General features: G+C 45.2%; 1 protein-coding gene across 1 annotated transcript in view; it reads left to right on the top strand.

Moving 5' to 3' along the window:
• Nucleotides 1–18,597, top strand: part of LOC124552274 (C3 and PZP-like alpha-2-macroglobulin domain-containing protein 8) — an 842,473-nt gene that overhangs the window by 791,649 nt on the left and 32,227 nt on the right. Inside the window, exons 24-26 of the mRNA XM_047126553.1 lie at nucleotides 485–627; nucleotides 7,298–7,463; nucleotides 8,578–8,776. Of these exons, the coding sequence (XP_046982509.1) occupies nucleotides 485–627; nucleotides 7,298–7,463; nucleotides 8,578–8,776 (508 nt within the window). The remainder of the gene's footprint in view (nucleotides 1–484; nucleotides 628–7,297; nucleotides 7,464–8,577; nucleotides 8,777–18,597) is intronic.

An 18,597-nucleotide genomic window follows, 5' to 3' on the forward strand; every position in this document is an offset into this window, starting at 1 on the left:
GCACCCACACCACATTCAGACTGCTTACAGGGCCATATGTTCACCTGGTTTTTTTTCGGCTTACTCTGTGAGTGCACCAATTAATGGACAAATCTAGGACGTATCAGCGTCCTGCTAAGTATACAAGCTGCACTACAACACTCACAACACCGTCAGTTTAACTATAACCAACCGGTTTGGATGCAGACCAGTCCAGAGCAGTAGTCATCATGTACCACATAAAGATGACAACAAGCCTGTTTGGCGAAATATCGCACCCAGACACCTGTGTATTCTACAAGTTAGAAATAGCCGGGAAAGCATCACATCCCAGTAAATATCAACCAAATATACAGTTTAATGTCTTTCCTTCATTTCTCCTACTGCTGCAGTGGTGCCAACATCACTTTCAAATTTTCCCACTCCTCTGCGCCACGCAGTAAAACGTAAGCCAGCACCGTTCTAGGAGTGCCCTCGAGTAAGTGGTTACCGTGGCCTGTTCCAGGGTCGCGTGAGCTACTCCACGTACGCGCCAGCCTCCCGGACGCCGCTGCTGGACATCTGGGCGGCAGTCGAGGGCGAGGACTCTTCGGGGCTCCGACACCTCGAGGGCCGGCCTGCCAGGCTGTCCATCAGGGTCTGCTTCAGGTGAGTGGCGTACCTCACCCTCTCGTAGCTCTCTGTCCACCTGGACACCTCTAGCAGTGCATTGTCTTGCTGAAGGTTGCCGTTCTCTGAGGCGACACAGCTTACTACTGAATGTAGTCACTGCAGATGGACTCATCTCCAGACTGGTCAAGAGTTCATTCCAATTACAACAACGGTCTTTGGAAATTATTAGAAAGTTTCACCAGGTCACAATGACCACTCCACACCCTTGTGTTGTTTTGCTTATTCTTAAAACAACATTTAGTAACTTTCTTATATACACTGATGGAGGGAAAGTCCGAACAACAAGAAATACACTACTGGCCATTAAAATTGCTACACCGAGGAGAAATGCAGATGATAAACAGGTATTCATTGGACAAATAAATTATACTAGAACTGACATGTGGTTACATTTTCATGCAATTTGGGTGCATAGATCCTGAGAAATCAGTACCCAGAACAACCACCTCTGGCCGTAATAACGGCCTTGATACGCCTGGGCATAGAGTCAAACAGAGCTTGGATGGCGTGTACAGGTACAGCTGCCCATGCAGCTTCAACACGATACCGCTGTTCATCAAGAGTAGTGACTGACGTATTGTGACGAGCCAGTTGCTCGGCCACCATTCACGAGACGTTTCCAATTGGTGAAGGATCTGGAGAATGTGCTGGCCAGGGCAGCAGTCGAACATTTTCTGTATCCAGAAATGCCCGCACAGGACCTGCAACATGCGGTCGTGCATTATCTTGCTGAAATGTAGGGTTTCACAGGGATCGAATGGAGGGTAGAGCCACGTGTCGTAACACATCTGAAATGTAACATCCACTGTTCAAAGTGCCGTCAATGCGAACAAGAGGTCACGGAGACGTGTAACCAATGGCACCCCATACCATCACGCCGGGTGAAACGCCAGTATGGCGATGACGAATACACGCTTGCAATGTGCGTTCACCGCGATGTCGCCAAACACGGATGCGACCATCATGATGCTGTAAACAGAACCTGGATTCATTCGAAAAAATGACGTTTTGCCATTCGTGCACCCTGGTTCGTCGTCGAGTACACCATCGCAGGCTCTCCTGTCTGTGATGCAGCGTCATGGGTAACCGCAGCCATGTTCTCCGAGCCGATAATCCATGCTGCTGCAAACGTCGTCGAACTGTTCGTGTAGATGGTTGTTGTCTTGCAAACGTCCCCATCTGTTGACTCAGGGGTCGAGACGTGGCTGCACGATCCGTTCCAGCCACGCGGATAAGATGCCTGTCATCTCAACTGCTAGTGATATGAGGCCGTTGGGATCCAGCACGGCGTTCTGTATTACCCTCCTGAACCCACCGATTCCATATTCTGCTAACAGTCATTGTATGTCGACCAACGCGAGGAGAAATGTCGCGATAGGATAAATCCGACCTTTATCAATGACGGAACCGTGATGGTACGCATTTCTCCTCCTTACAGGAGGCATCACAACAACGTTTCACCAGGCAACGCCGGTCAACTGCTGTTTGTATATGAGAAATCAGTTGGAAACTTTCCTCATGTCAGCACATTGTAGGTGTCGCCACCGGCGCCAACCTTGTGTGAATGCTCTGAAAAGCTAATCATTTGCATATCACAGCATCTTCTTGCTGTCGGTTAAATTTTGCGTCTGTAGCTCGTCATCTTCGTGATCTAGCAATTTTAATGGCCAATAGTGTAATTAAGGGAGAGTAACGAAAGTTTAGGAATTCAGTTGCCTAGGTAACATATTTGAGTGATTAACATTGCAAGATCAGAGGTTAAAGTTAGCGCGAAGTAAGCCATTGCAAATATGAAGTACTGGTACATTAATAACCGGTGTAACTACCAGAATGTTGAATGCCACATGCACATGTGCAGGCATTGTGATGTCAGTTTGTGAGATGGAGTTCCTTGCCTGTTCCACTTTCTCGGTCAATACATGGACGGTTAATGCCGGATGTGCGTGTTGTTGGAGTTTTGGTCCCATGATGCCCGACGTGTGCTCGATTGGAGAAAGATCTGGTGATCGAGCAGACCAAGGCAACTGTAGATACCCTGCACAGCGTGTTGGGTTGTAATACTGGTATGTGGGTGAGCGTTATTCTGTTGGAAAACACCCACTGGAATGCTGTTCATGAATAGCAGCACAACAGGTTGAGTCATCGGACTGATGTACAAATTTGCAACCAGACTGCATGGGATAACCACGAGAGTACTCCTGCTATCATACCAAATCACATCTCAGACCATAACTCCAGCTGTAATTGCTGGCCAAGCGGCTGTAGGCACTTCAGTCTGGAACTGCGTGACTGCTGCAGTCGCAGGTTCGGATCCTGCCTCGGGCATGGATGTGTGGGATGTCCTTAGGTTAGTTAGGTTCAAGTAGGTCTAAGTTCTAGAGGACTGATGACCTCAGAAGTTAAGTCCCATAGTTCTCAGAGCCATTTGAACCATTTCCAGATGTAATTCCACACTATTTAGGATGCCATACTGGTTGCAGGCCTTCAATTGGTCTCCTCCCATACCTGGGACTGAGACAGACCCAGTACCAGTTTTCATGAGAAAACACAACAGACTTCCTGTCTGCCTTCCAATGAGCTCTCGCTTGACACCACTGAAGTCGCAAATGGTGGTGGTTTGGGGTCAGTGGATTGCACGCCACGGGGCGTCTGGGTCGGTGCTATCCTTGAAATAACACATTTGTAACAGTTCGTTATGCCACTACGGTGCCACCAGCTGCTCAAATTGTTGCTGCAGATGCGTTACGGTGCGCCAGAACCATGCGTTGAACACGATTGTCTTCCCTCTCGGTAGTGCCATGTGGCCATGCAGAGGCCGGTCTCCTTGCGACCGTGCATTTTCGTGGTCACTGCTCTAAGCAGTCATGTACAGTGGCTACATTCCTGCAAGTTCTTTGTGGGATGTCTCACACGTAATGTTCAGCTTGTCACAGCCCTATTACATGACCTCATAAAAATTCAGAGAGCTGGTGAGAATGGCGTCTTTGTCGGCTTCAAGGTATTCTTGAGTAACAACAACTTTCAATTCTCAAAGGTAACTAAAGCTTACGACTGCTGCAGCGCTTATTTCCAGCAAAGCTGATTAGCATCCTCATACTAGCGCGAAATTTGAATAAACGACTGTTGTTTATCTCGCACAATTCCTTCTTGGTGTTGGACTTTTTTTCTATCACTGTAATGTATGTCAGATCGTGAAGCAGTTGAGTTTAATCTGCCCTGCACATCCTCCTTGGCCGGCTGCTTTCTAGGTGCTTCAGTCTGGAACTACGTGACCACTACGGTCGCAGGTTCGAATCCTGCCTTGGGCATGGATGTGTGTGATATCCTTAGGGGACTCATGACCTCAGATGTCAAGTCCCATAGTGCTCAGAGCCATTTGAATCAATTTGAACATCCCCCTTTATTGACCACGTTAGCCAGTGAGATTTACAAGGGGAGGCCGCCAATTGTGAAATTCAGATTCGATTCATCCTGCGCATAATAAAAGCTCATGGCCAGAGGTGTAATGTGGCAAAGCACTAAGATGCACATCTCAGCTTTTTTTTTTTTTTTTTTTTTTTTTTTTTTTTTTTTTTTTTGTCGAGAAAATCGACAGTTAAAAGAAGCCGTTGCGGTGAAATACTCTGTACGATTACCAAATTTGTATAGCGTCGTGGCGCAGTGGTAAGCGCTCGGGTTTGAAATCCGAAGGTCACCGGATCGAATCTCGCGCCATGCAATTTTTTTCATTATTAGTTTTTTGTAATTCAAATATATATATATATATATATATATATATATATATATATATATATATATATATATATATATACTGTTAATGAATTGCTTATAGCATGCTGGTGAAGGCGGATCGCTCTCCAATTGTACCGCCTCCATTTTTCCGTTCTTTTAACACGGTGTACCTAAGCTCTCCCGTCCGCACCGATTTTCGACGATGTTATAAGTTGCGCTAGGGACCGCATCTACCTTCTTTCGAAGTTAGCAGGCAACTACGCTGTTATGCGGCGGCTCGTTTCGGCCCATTCAACATCTGTCCTTCAAGTGTAACGAGCGAGTAACGGAGTTTATATTTCATATCTGCCGCAGCAAATTTGTGTTCGTGGGGTCTCTATTCTAATTCGAACGTTTGACTTACGCTATACGTATTCGTTTCGGAATACCGTTTCTACGTCTTCCGTTAACTATACGTGGTTAACATTATGAAGACAATTAATAACATTTGTGAAATACAACTTTGTTTGCGGAAAACATAATGATGTTCGAAGTCGCCAGTTCTTCCACGACAAACGACTTTCAACAACTTATGATATGCATAATTGTTGCAACTGATTGCCGGGAATTATATATACAAAAAACAAATACTAAAAAAAAAAAATTGCATGGCGCGAGATTCGATCCGGCGACCTTCGGATTTCGAACCCAAGCGCTTACCGCTGCGCCACGACGCTATAGGAAATTAGTAATCGTAGAGAGAATTTCACCGCAACGGTTTCTTTTTAACTATCGATTTTCTCGACAACGGCTGTGAAGTGCATCTTGATGCTTTGCCACATTACACCCCTGGCCATGAGCTTTTATTATGCGCAGTATGAATCGAATCTGAATTTCGCAATTGGCGGCCTCCCCTTGTTAACCATTGCGTATTGTGTGAATTATACTGGGGACCTAGAAACGACGGAAAGGCATCTTCTTGCCGTAGCCCTCAGTGGCTCACAACCCCACAACAGGCCACAGCAGTCCACCCACCCCACCGCCGCCCCACACCGAACCCAGGGTTATTGTGCAGTTTGGCCCGCAGTGGACCCCCCCTCCCCCTGGAAACACCTCATACCAGACGAGTGTAGCCCCAAAATTCTATGTGGTAGAGTAATTATGGTGTACGCGTACGTGGAGACAGTGTTTGCACAGCAATTGCCGGCACAATGTAACTGAGGGGGAATAGGGGGAACCAGCCCGCATTCACCGAGGTAGATGGAAAACCGCCTTAAAAACCATCCACAGGCTGGCCAGAGCACCGGACCTAAAGACTAATCTGCCAGGTGGATTCGCGCCGGGGACCGGCACGCCTTCCCACTCGGGAAGCAGCGTGTTAGACTGCATGGCTAGACAGGTGGGGTAGATGTAATTATTCTCTGGAAGCCGTGATGTGAGCAGCACTGGACGGCAGTAAGCACCAGCTCTAAACAAAACTGCAAAGCATCTTCCATTTTTACACATATTATGCATCGTTAAGTCATAAACTTTAAAGTACCACCATACAAGCTGAGTGACTGGCTCTCTAAGCTGGGTGGTGGAGTAAGGGTAGCAGAGGTCGAAGGCCAGTAGTTGACTACTTTGGGTGGGCTACCATTGGAGGGGTGCGTAGGTTCCTGGTAGTCGTCTGGCACATTAATGAAACATTTTGGTTAAAAAATCGATTTATTGCTCAGCAAACAATGACAGTGATGGTGGTACACGAAGAAACCTACGACCCCAGGATGTAAGCTGTAGTCGTCCTCTGAAGATATAAAAATTTACATTTATTGTGTTCAATCCGATTTAGATACCTTTAGATATGATGTGTGGTTGTAAAAAATGGTTTTTATTTTAATTGAACATTAACAGGGAATATTTTGAATTAACAATATTGGGTTCCCAGTGACCCCACCTTACCAGTTATGGAACAACTTATGGACCATGCTAGTTACGGCTTGCTGTGACTATAAAGTGATAGTTTCAAAAGCAACACAGTCCTCCGCTTTCCAATTTCCTCCAATAATTTGAGTACTTATTTATCCTTTCTTATAACTCCTTATTTCCCTCCACGATCTGCTTCTCTTGCACCTGCTTTCCAGTACCTTTAGTACATCCTGTGGTGTCACCACCAGACACCACACTTGCTAGGTGGTAGCCTTTAAATCGGCCGCTGTCCGTTAGTATTCGTCGGACCCGCGTGTCGCCACTTTCAGTGATTGCAGACCGAGCGCCGCCACACGGCAAGTCTAGTCTAGAGAGACTCTCTAGCACTCGCCCAGTTGTACAGCCGACTTTGCTAGCGATGGTTCATTGTCTACATACGCTCTCATTTGCCGAGACGACAGTTTAGCATAGCCTTCAGCAACGTCATTTGCTACGACCTAGCAAGGCGCCATGTTCAGTTACTATTCTGAACAGATAATATTGTGGATCATGTACCGTCAAGAGCGACGTTCATCATTAATGGATTACAGTTCAGTATCAAACTAATTATGTCCGCTTTCTGAATTCTAATTCCTTGTCTAATTCCTCACGTCAGTATAGTTCTTCCCTCCTCACGTCAGGCTGCGTGAGCTAAAAGGCGTGCATTTCGGCCTCCCCTCGTAACACGATGTTGGCTCTTCAGCCAACACAACACATACCATGCAAGATACTGTTAATGATGTAAACGTAGGCTTCTGCGGACCTTGTCACAGTCAATAAAATTCTTCTGGTTTTGAGGCTGCATTGTCATCTGTAAAAGTTCGACGTTTCGGCGACTGTTGTAAGGCGCCTTCCTCATGGTGTATTGCTAACTGTTAATGATGATTATATATCGACAAGCTGCCTGCAAACATCATCAAGGTGACCTACATCCCCTCTTGAACTCTTTAGACGCTGTGACACGGTGTGGTGTGGTCTGGTGTTTCAGGTGGAAGTCCCACCGACCATCTGGTGTGCTGAGACTGGAGGTGCGCCTTTTCTCCGGGTTCCAGCTCTCATCCTGGAGCGGCAGCGTGCTGGTGGACAGCAATGGGACCACAGCGGACGTCCAGCATGGTTCCAGGGCCGACAAAGTCTGGTTCCTCATGTCTGGTGTAAGTACTACAGTCGCAGGCCAAATTCTTCTTCTAAACCCCAAAGTAAAAGCCTGTTGATCGTACTAGCCCCATACCAATGTCACTTGCAGCGTGGTTCCATTACTTACCAAAGATGGTTCCTTATGTCTGGTGTCAGTACCACAGTGGATGGTTGGGAACAACAGCTCCAGGAGATACACTGCAAACTTTGTAGTCTAGGTGATGGTGGTAGAGGCCAGCTGAACTGATAGAGCAGTTAGTTATCTCTGTTATGCATCCAGAGCCAACCTAGTCAGGTTCCTCATATCAGGAGTGAGTATCATAGAGCTAGCCAAAGTCCTCTTATCAACCCTGACGGGAAACCCCACAGCTGAATCACACGCTGGTAGAGGCCACCAGATCTAATGGTGCTATCTCATACCCCTGTCACATACAGCAAGGTTCCATGCAAATCGATGTCTGATTCCTCTTCTTTGACATGAATGCCATGCCAGCAGCCAAAATCCTCGTCCTGAACTCTGACATGAAATGCACTGTTGTGTAATATGCTGGTAGAGGCAAACAGAACCGCTGGAGCAATCCCATATGTACATGCATGTGGCTCCAGCGATGAGAATGTCTGGTTCCTCATCCCTGTCATAAGTACCACTAACTAACTAACTCAGGCCACGAGTGGCCTACCGGGACCATCCGACCGCCATGTCATCCTCAGTGGAGGATGCGAATAGGAGGGGCGTGGGGTCAGCACACCGTCTGCCGGTCATTATGATGGTATTCCTGACCGAAGCCGCCACTATTCGGTCGAGTAGCTCCTCAATTGACATCATGAGGCTGAGTGCACCCAGAAAAATGGCAACAGTGCATGGCGGCCTAGATGCTCACCCATCCAAGTGCCGACCACGTCCGACAGCGCTTAACTTCAGTGATCTCACGGGAACCAGTGTACCCACTGTGGCAAGGCCGTTGTCCGTCATAAGTACCACATCATGAGGAAAAGTCCTTTTCCTCAACCCTGACATAAGAACAACAGCTGTTACAATGCAGTCAAACCAGACTTCCCCAAAATGGCAGCCCATGTGTTCTTTCCAACTACAAGCCCATTACAAATGGTTGTTGTTTTGTTACTCGGCAGGTGACCTCCCAGTGTGCAGTCTGCGTGCAGCTGTCAGCTGGTGGCGTCTACCCAGTGACGTCATCCCGGCCGGCGTTGGCGCGCGTCTACCCGGCAGAGCGCCCTCACGTGGCAGCACACGTGTTCTTCCACAGCGCCACTCTGTTGACTGCAGGTGCCGATGACGACCTCCTCACATGGTTTGGCGCCTCACAACAAGGTCAGCACACAGATGATACAGCGAAACTGATCAACCATTTATGAACCACCCCTACCAACCAACTCAGACCTTGATCTGCTACGTGTACGTCTACACTCTGCAAGCGACCTTACAGTTTGATATGAGAGTTTCTGTGTATCAGAATCACCTCCCCCTTTTTCTGTTCTGTACACTTTGGAATAATGACTACTGGCAAGTCTTCCTGGGGGCTCGAAGCTCTGTAATTTAACCTTCATGGTTTCTCATGAGATATAGATACGAGGAAGCAATATTTTACTAGACTCTTCTAGAAAGTCGCGCGGGGTAGCCGAGCGGTCTATGGCGTCTTGTAACGGTCCGCGCGGTTTCCCCGGTCGGAGGTTCGAGTCCTCCCTCGGGCGTAGGTTAGTTTAAGTTAGATTAAGTAGTGTGTAAGCTTAGGGACCGATGACCCCAGCAGTTTGGTCCAATAACACCTAACCACAAATTGCCAAAACAATTTCTTCTACGCTACTAGCCATTAGAATTGCTACACCACGAAGATGACGTGCTACAGACGCGAAATTTAACCGACAGGAAGAAGATGCTGTGATATGCAAATGATTAGCTTTTCAGAGCATTTACACAATGTTGGCGCCGGTGGCGACACCTACAACGTGCTGACATGAGGAAAGTTTCCAACCGATTTCTCACACACAAACAGCAGTTGACCGGCGTTGCCTGGTGAAACGTTGTTGTGATGCCTCGTGTAAGCAGGATAAATGAGTACCATCACGTTTCCGACTTGGATAAAGGTCGGATTGTAGCCTATCACCATTGCGGTTTATCGTACCGCGACATTGCTGCTCGCGTTGGTCGAGATCCAATGACTGTTAGTAGAATATGGAATCGGTGGGTTCAGGAAGGTAATACGGAACGTCGTACTGGATCCCAACGGCCTCGTATCACTAGCACTTGAGATGACAGGCATCTTATCCGCATGGCTGGAACGGATCGTGCAGCTACGTCTCAATCCCTGAGTCAACAGATGGGGACGTTTGCAAGACAACAACCATCTCCACGAACAGTTCGACGACGTTTGCAGCAGCATGGACTATCAGATCAGAGACCGTGGCTGCGGTTACCCTTGACGCTGCATCACAGACAGGAGCGCTTGCGATGGTGTACTCAACGTCGAACCTGGGTGCACGAATGGCAAAACGTCATTGTTTCGGATGAATCCAGGTTCTGTTTACAGCATCATGATGGTCACATCCGTGTTAGGTGCCATCGCGGTGAACGCACATTGGAAGCGTGTATTCGTCATCGCCATATTGGCGTATCACCCAGCGTGATGGTACGGGGTGCCATTGGTTACACGTCTCGGTCACTTCTTGTTGGCATTGGCGGCACTTTAAACAGTGGACTATCAGATCAGAGACCGTGGCTGCGGTTACCCTTGACGCTGCATCACAGACAGGAGCGCTTGCGATGGTGTACTCAACGTCGAACCTGGGTGCACGAATGGCAAAACGTCATTGTTTCGGATGAATCCAGGTTCTGTTTACAGCATCATGATGGTCACATCCGTGTTAGGTGCCATCGCGGTGAACGCACATTGGAAGCGTGTATTCGTCATCGCCATATTGGCGTATCACCCAGCGTGATGGTACGGGGTGCCATTGGTTACACGTCTCGGTCACTTCTTGTTGGCATTGGCGGCACTTTAAACAGTGGACGTTACATTTCAGATGTGTTACGACCCGTTGCTCTACCCTTCTTCGAACCCTGCGAAACCCTACATTTCAGCAGGATAATGCACGACTGCATGTTGCAGGTCATGTATGGGTCTTTCTGGATACAGAAAATGTTCGACTGCTGCCCTGGCCAGCACATTCTCCAGATCTCTCACCAATTGGAAACGTCTGGTAAATGGTGTCCGAGCAACTGGCTCGTCACAATACGCCAGTCACTACTCTTGATGAACTGTGGTATCATGTTGAAGCTGCATGGGCAGCTGTACCTGTACACACCATCCAAGCTCTGTTTGACTCAATGTCCAGCCATATAAAGGCCGTTATTACGGCCAGAGGTGGTTGTTGTGGGTACTGGTTTCTCAGGATCTATGCACTCAAATTGCGTGAAAATGTAATCACATGACGGTTTTTGTATAATATATTTGTCTATTCTTCTTCGTGTAGCAATTTCAATGGCCAGTAGTGTAGAAACGTACACTCTCAAAACCTCATTGTGATGCAGTGTGTCCCTCTTGTAGCTTTTGCTATTTGTGCTGGCTGAGCATCTTCGTAATGGTTTCATCCTCATTGAATCAACCTGTGACGAAATGTGTCACTCTTCATTAGATCATCTCTATTTGGTCTAACAGTCCTATCTCGTATGGACCCCAGACCAATGACTAATATTCAAATATTAGTCAAATGAGGTTTTCGTAGACTGCATCCTTTGTGGGTCTACTGTACAGTCTATTCACATTAATCTGACCACCACCTAAGCTCGACATCAGTCTGCAATAACGACTCACAGATGGCAATTGTAGTCTATATAAAGTGTGTCAGGGATGTGGGGAACAGTGCAGTCATTGCAATAGTGCAGAAACAGAGCGATTTATCTGACATGCAAATGGGTTCGATCATAGGAATTTGGGCCAAGTGGTAATGATGTTGGGTTCGTGGGGCGCTCAACTGCATGCTCATCAGCACCCGTACAAGCTCCCAATTTTTACACAGTTCAGTTTTTACAGAATCCATATTAGCCACGATCACAGAAGATGATGATCAAGAAATGATTAGGACAACACAAACACCCAGTCTCCAGGCAGAGAAAAATCGCCAACCCAGGCAGGAACCGAACCCGGGACTCCATGATTCAGAGGCAGCAACTCTAGCCACTAGACCGTGAGTGGCAGACTTTGAGCCAAGTGTGGTAGCATTTGTGAAATGACCAAGTTTGTAAATGGCTCATGTGCTAATATGGTTAAGATACACTGTGCATGGTAAAACAGTGCTATCTAAATCCCGTACCGAGGCCACAGTGCTGCACCATGGGCCATAGATGACAGTGGTGAACGATGGTTGTGGAGATGCCTAAGGGCGAACAGACGTGCAACTCTTGAGCAACGGATCAAGCAGGTGAACTGAGGGCCTACCATTGGTGTCTTTTCACCGGCCGTTCAGTGAACGTTACCTTGTATGGGCCTCTACAGCAGGTGCCTGGCTCATGTACGCATGCTTACTGCTGTTCATTGGCAATGAGAGCTGGGATTCACGTGCCAATAGCGCAGCTGGACGTCCACTGAGTGGTGAGAGGGACCTTTTCAGATGAATCGCATTTTATGCTTCATAGGACAGATTTTCATTGGTGTGTATGGCCTTGGAACAATTGACAGGAAGATCCGGGCCGGATTTTCGTGGCATTCACTTGGCGATCTCGTCTTTCTGGTCAGCACAATCAAGCAACACAAGTATGTATCTGTGCTTAATGCCCATCCTTAACATGCAGTCTGGTTTTTTCCTCAGCATGATGGCATCTACCAGGATGACAATGCAATGTGTCCCACAGTTCACAGTTTGTGTGTGCGGCTCAAAGGGCACCAAGATGACTTTGCCATACTCCCTTGACCACTTAACTCCCCAGGTTTATACCCAATCGAGAATCTGTGGGACCATCTCGACTGGCCTGTTTGCACCATGGATCCTCAGCTGAGAAACGTATAGCAGTTAGCTGTGATACTAGAGTTGCCATGGCTCCATATCCCTGTTGGCATCTTCGAGACCCTCAGTCACTCTGTTCCTGCAAGTCTGCACTGCAAATGGTGGTCATTGAGGTTTCTGACAGGTGGTCAAATGAATGTGGCTGGACTCTGTATATTTCCTGAGGATTCTTCCACTGAATCTCAGTCGGGGATCTGCCTCACCTGTGATTAATTTTATGTGGCCATTCTACTTTAAATCTGTCAGTACATGTACTCCCAGATACGATGAAGCCATGGCTAAGTTTTAATTACTGATTCTTGGACCTTGATTTGCAGGGCATGGTGCTAGTCATTCGAGAACTTGTGTAATGTGTAGTATCCCTAAATCAGTTGATACTAGCAGTTTGAGGTTATGTTACTTGTTGTTATCCAGCAAATGATGACTGGAAAGTTAACTAAACAACATCATGTATTTGTTCTGCAAATGCAATGATAAGATGACCATAATTACAGTGATGTTTGTGATTTGTTTGTGGAACATTTGCTAAACATACAATTTTCATCTCGACAAGGTATTCGCTACATAAATTTAAGATATGGAGCACCATCGTTCATTTAGGAGAAAGACTGCTACTACAGAAGAGAATATTAAAGTTGTTTCATGCAGTGGCCAACTAAATCTCGAAGAAAACGTCTAAGGAGCATGGATTAGCAAGAACAAGTCTATTAACAATTCAGAAAAACCTGAAATTGGCAGCATATAAATCAACTGTCCTTTAAGGTCAAAATAAAGATGATCCAGGCTTTTAAGGTGTCGATGGAGACAGATTTAAACTTCCCTGGCGTGAATGTATGGGCAGAAGATTACCTGCTGTGGGCTAACATGCTTTTTTAACGGTACTTTCAGATCTGTAATTACCTAGATAAGCTTCAAGAAGTGTTTTTAGACATGGAGAATAGTCCACTTTTTTAACATCCGCAGACGATTAAGTCACAAGATGGAGCCGAAGCTCCAGGGACTTACAGTGAGAGATTTTATAAATGAAAACTTTGATCGATGGGTTGACATACAGGGCCTGCACGATCCGCAGATATCACACCCAGAAGTCTAGGGTATAGTAAAAAAATCAGGGTTATCCTGATAAGATTCGTGAGATTGAGCATTTGAGGAAACTCCTCCAATCAGAGACTGAAAACCTGCGGCCCTGGAAGATTTGGAATAAAATTTGTAAATCAGTGTTGAAAATATGCAATGTTTGTTTATAACATCGTGGAAATCACTTTGAGCATCTTTTGCAGGCTGACTGAACTCTACATGTATTTCTGTAATGATAATAAGTCAATATTTATTGAGTACAGCCTAGAAGTTATTTTCCGGAGTGCTGAATGAAAAGATAAATAAGTACGCTCTGAATGTCCTCAGAGAACAGCAGTCTGATTTCCGCCAGATAGAGACACTCCTGAACAATTGTTTGTTATTAGACAAATAATGGAAAAATTTTATGACATAGATCTTCACTACCTCCCTGTTGATTATAAATGAGCTTTTGATAGTGCTAATGGGTCAGCATTATATAAAATACCAAAGTAACTGAACATCTGTGACAAGCTAAGAAGGTTAGCTGAGTTAACAATTAAGGACACAAAGGCAAAAGTAAAGTCGCGCGGACTTGGGCGCCTTGTCACGGTCTGCGCGGCTCCGCCCGTCGTAGGTTCGAGTCCTCCCTACAGCATGCGTGTGTGCGTTGTCCATAGTGTAAGCTAGTTAGATTAATTAGCGTGCAGGCTTAGGGTCCGATGACCTCTGCAGTTTGGTCCCGCAAGACCTTACCAAAAATTTCAAGTTTTTTTCAACGATGAAAAACAAAATGACCAAGAGCTTTAACTTCACAGATGGAGTGGAACAGTGCTGTCTACAGTCCTGTTCAACTTCGCACTGCATAATCTGATACAAAGAAAGACAAGAGAGAAACAATAATGACGAAGGCATGGCAGATATTTGCATATGCAGATGATTGAGGCAAGACATGTAAACACCAATAAAGTATTGTAGAAAGCAATGTAAGCAGAAACAGCAAAATTTGGACTTACGGTAAACCCATGGTAAGAAGAACGCCACATGACCTGAAGGCTTGTAATAAATGTTTTAAAGCTGTCAGCCGCATCCATTATTGAAGTGTCCTCTTAACCAGTGTGATATTCCTGGCTGTGGTCGCCAGTATTTTATTTTGCTAGAAGCTCGCCTTGATGCAGCTTGATACACACGAAGTACCATATGGTACAAAAGTGGAGTGCGGTACAAGCGACAGATGGTACAGTATGTACCAGTCCCGTGGGAGAGTCCGCCAATTGTACTGAACTTGCTTCTGATTGGTCGCCACATTCAGGTGCTGGCGCCAAAACGCCTAACTTCTGTTATTAATTATTTCTATACTTTTCATTGTATTTAACCCAGTTTTTAGTATGACAATCTCTCGTGGTTACTCTATGAGTCTATCGTTTTTGTTTATTAAATTTCACTAGTTTTGAGAATTATAAGAGTACCGATATTGCAGCTGAAGTGCTTCGGAGACCTTCGGGTCGCTTCGGCGCATCTGGAAGACAAAGTACATCGGCTGCGCTAGCCACTCTGTTTCAGCCGTTCTGGAGGGTCGGTCACGTATCTCAGTATCGTGTGTTACTTAGATGTGAATATATAATACTCACTCCGTCTAGTGCATATCGGAAAGACGGTCATGTGTATCATATTTCGGAAGTTGGATGGAAAAGTTACCATACAATTAAGAAAGCTATGTCGAGTGTTGTAAAAGACAGTGTAAAAAGTGATTATTTAACATGTAAACAAACAGGATACGTTATTGAGAGGTGCCGCCTACCACCATTGTCAGTAGTGTAGATCTTGTCCTCTGTAGATACAGAGACTAACCTGGCAAGTGGCATCCCGCAAAAAGCACAGTCACAGTTTCGAACTGACAGCGTAGTAGCGCCCGCCGAAGAAGATCCCACGACCGACGAGCTGCCTTCTGCGCTGGGGACACAACTTTAGAAGACGACAGGCTGGTAGAAAGAACGATCAGAAGCTCTTATTCAATCTCTCCAGATCGCTCCAACTTCCAGATCTGACTTCCAAAAGGACACATAATTTATAACAGCGATAACAGTTTGCGGCAGTGTATTAGAGAAAGGATATAAGCAGGAAACAAAGTCTATTATACAAACTTATGGGTATTCAAGAATTCTCCAAATACAAGGTCAAACAAGTTAAGAGAATACTATTCTCTTGTGCAATGGGTCGTTACATATGGATAAGCAATCCAGGCGACGACAGAAGCAGATATGAACAATCAAAGGGCATTTGAAAGGAAAACTTTATAGGCCCATGATGGAGGCAAATGGTTGGAGAGCAAGGTATAACCATGAAACGCAAAAACTTATACTAGGGAAAGATATAGTAGAATTTATTAAATCTCAAAAACACCCTGGTTGGGCCGTATGGAGAGCATGGCAGATGACAGGAAGGCCAAACGAATAATGAAAGGTGGATTGTATTCCACCAGAAGAATGGGCCAACCTAGAGCTACATGACTGACAATGTGTTGGCTGACCGAGGGTGGAAGAAAAAAGCAGAGAACAGAGATGTATACAGAAAAACTGTTGAGGAGGCGAAGGCCTATCAAGCGTTGTAGTGCCACAGAAGAAGAAGAGGAAGAAGACGAAATTTGTATTTTTTTTTTTTTTAGTTTAATATTCTTGCACCAAACACGTATTTGATAATTGACTTACGGCAAACCCTGTAGTTTTATGGAAGTAACTGCTTCCAGTGATTGTTCTGCGCCTCGTGATGACTGGGTGTTGTGTGCTGTCCTTAGGTTAGCTAGGTTTAAGTAGTTCTAAGTTCTAGGGGACTGATAACCATAGATGTTAAGTCCCATAGTGCTCAGAACCATTTGAACCATTTGATTGTTCTGCAATTGTGTAATCATCCAATAACGTGTGTTTCTGTCTGTGTATTAGCAATACGCAGTGGCGGCTCGGGAGTATTCATCCTGCATGTTCACAAATTTTGTTTACAAATTCTGAGATTGAGGAAAATACGAGAGTGAAATTAATAGCTGTACAACAGTTGTCCTATTATACAACTACAACCATTGCCAATAATAATAATAAAAATATTAATAACAATAATAATAATATGCTTAGCTTTTCTGAAAAAAGAAATCATTGTTTTTGTGTAATTTTGTTATTTTTTACTTAGTTAAATTCAGTTTAGGGCAAAAATGAAGTAATGTTTAAGCTTTCTCTACTCTCCATTTCGCATTTTTGTGTAAGTGGCAATTTTAGTGCTTTTTTTTTCAGACAAATGTGCGAGAAGGTATTAGTTAAATAATTAAGTTCCGTCAAGAAAATCAGACTTTCTTAAGTTGCACCCCTGCAACAACTTAACCCTTACTATACCCTTTTGTTTGTTAAATGTTCGCTTGTAGTGATGTTTATTTGATTTCATCACTTTCTCAGTCCACAGATGTGGTCTGGGAGTTGCTTCTTCCTCTGCCGTTATCTTTTCCTGGTAATTTTCTTCTCGGTTAGCACTTAAAACAGATTCAACACAGTTCATGTTGACGCTGCACACGAAAGTCTATTCCTGTACAGCAAGCAACCGACTCCAGACTCAAACTGCCGCTTTGGAAATGATTCAATTCAGGTAGTACTGTCTACCAACATGGTCACTTGAGTAGAACACAAATAAGACGCCGCAAACCATGAGGCCTAAAAGCACACCATCGTCGATCCAACATTTAAATCAATATCGTAGAAAACTGTGAGACAGCTCTTCGTGAATGTTCACATATACAATGTGGGCCTACAGCACAGATAAACCTGATCCAGCATAAGATCCACAGAAGTCTGAATACATAATAAAGTTTCAAGATCCTTGATTATATATTTTATGGTTCTCAGCACCTCAAATGGATTACTGTACTATAAAATCCAAAACTTAATATACTACGAGAATCACTCCAAAAGAAATGCACACTATTTTTTAAAAAATCCATCTTTTATTCTACATGTTTGAAAGTGTTACAGTGTGTAGATACATCCTTTAGCAACAATATTTTTATTTCTCCACATAATTTCCTTCCCTCTCAACTGCCATACGCCATCTTGGAACCAGCACCTGTATACCCGCACAGTAAAATTCTGGACCAACCTGTTGGAGCCACTGTTTGGCAGCGTGCACAAGGGAGTCATCATCTTCAAACCTTGTTCCACGAAGAGAGTCTTTCAGTTTCCCAAAGAGATGATAGTCACATGTAGCCAGGTCAGGACTGTGAGGCGGGTGTTTCAGCGTTGTCCATCAGAGTTTTGTGATCGCTTCCACGGTTTTTTGACTGACATCTGACCGTGCATTGTCGTGCAACAGCAAAACATCCTGCTTTTGCCGATGTGGTCGAACACGACTCAGTCGAGCTTGAAGTTTCTTAAGAGTCGTCACATTTTCATGAGAATTTTTGGTGGTTCCACTTGGCATGATGTCCACCAGCAAGAGTCCTTCGGAATCGAAAAACACCGTAACCATAACTTTTCCAGCAGAATGTGTGGTTTTGATTTTTTTTTTCTTGGGTGAATTTGCATGATGCCACTCCATTGATGCCTCTTCCTCTCGGGTGAAAACTGATGGAGCCATGTTTCATCACCTGTCACAATAATTACAAGAAATTCATCTCCACCATTCTCGTACTGTTCCAAAAGTTCGCTGCATACCGTTTTCTTGTTTCTTTGTGGACCACTGTCAACATCCAGGGAACCCACCTGGCACAAACCTTTTTTAACGCCAACACTTTCAGTATTCTGCAAACACTTCCTTCCCCTATCCCAACGTAGCGTGACAGTTCGTTCACTGTGATGCGTCTGTCAGCAGTCACCAATTCGTCAACTCTCTGCACACTGTCTGGAGTGTGTGCAGTACGAGGCCTGCCGCTGCGAGGACAATCCTCAGTATTGCCGTGCCCGCTTTCATCACGTAACCTGCTTGTCCACCTACTAACTGTACTGCGATCGACAGCAGCATCTCCATAAACCATTTTCAACCTCTTGTGGATGTTTCCCACTGTCCCGCTTTCACAGCACAGGAATTCTATGACAGGACGAT

The sequence above is a fragment of the Schistocerca americana genome, chromosome 10 (assembly GCF_021461395.2).
Source record: "Schistocerca americana isolate TAMUIC-IGC-003095 chromosome 10, iqSchAmer2.1, whole genome shotgun sequence".
Lineage (NCBI taxonomy): Eukaryota > Metazoa > Arthropoda > Insecta > Orthoptera > Acrididae > Schistocerca > Schistocerca americana.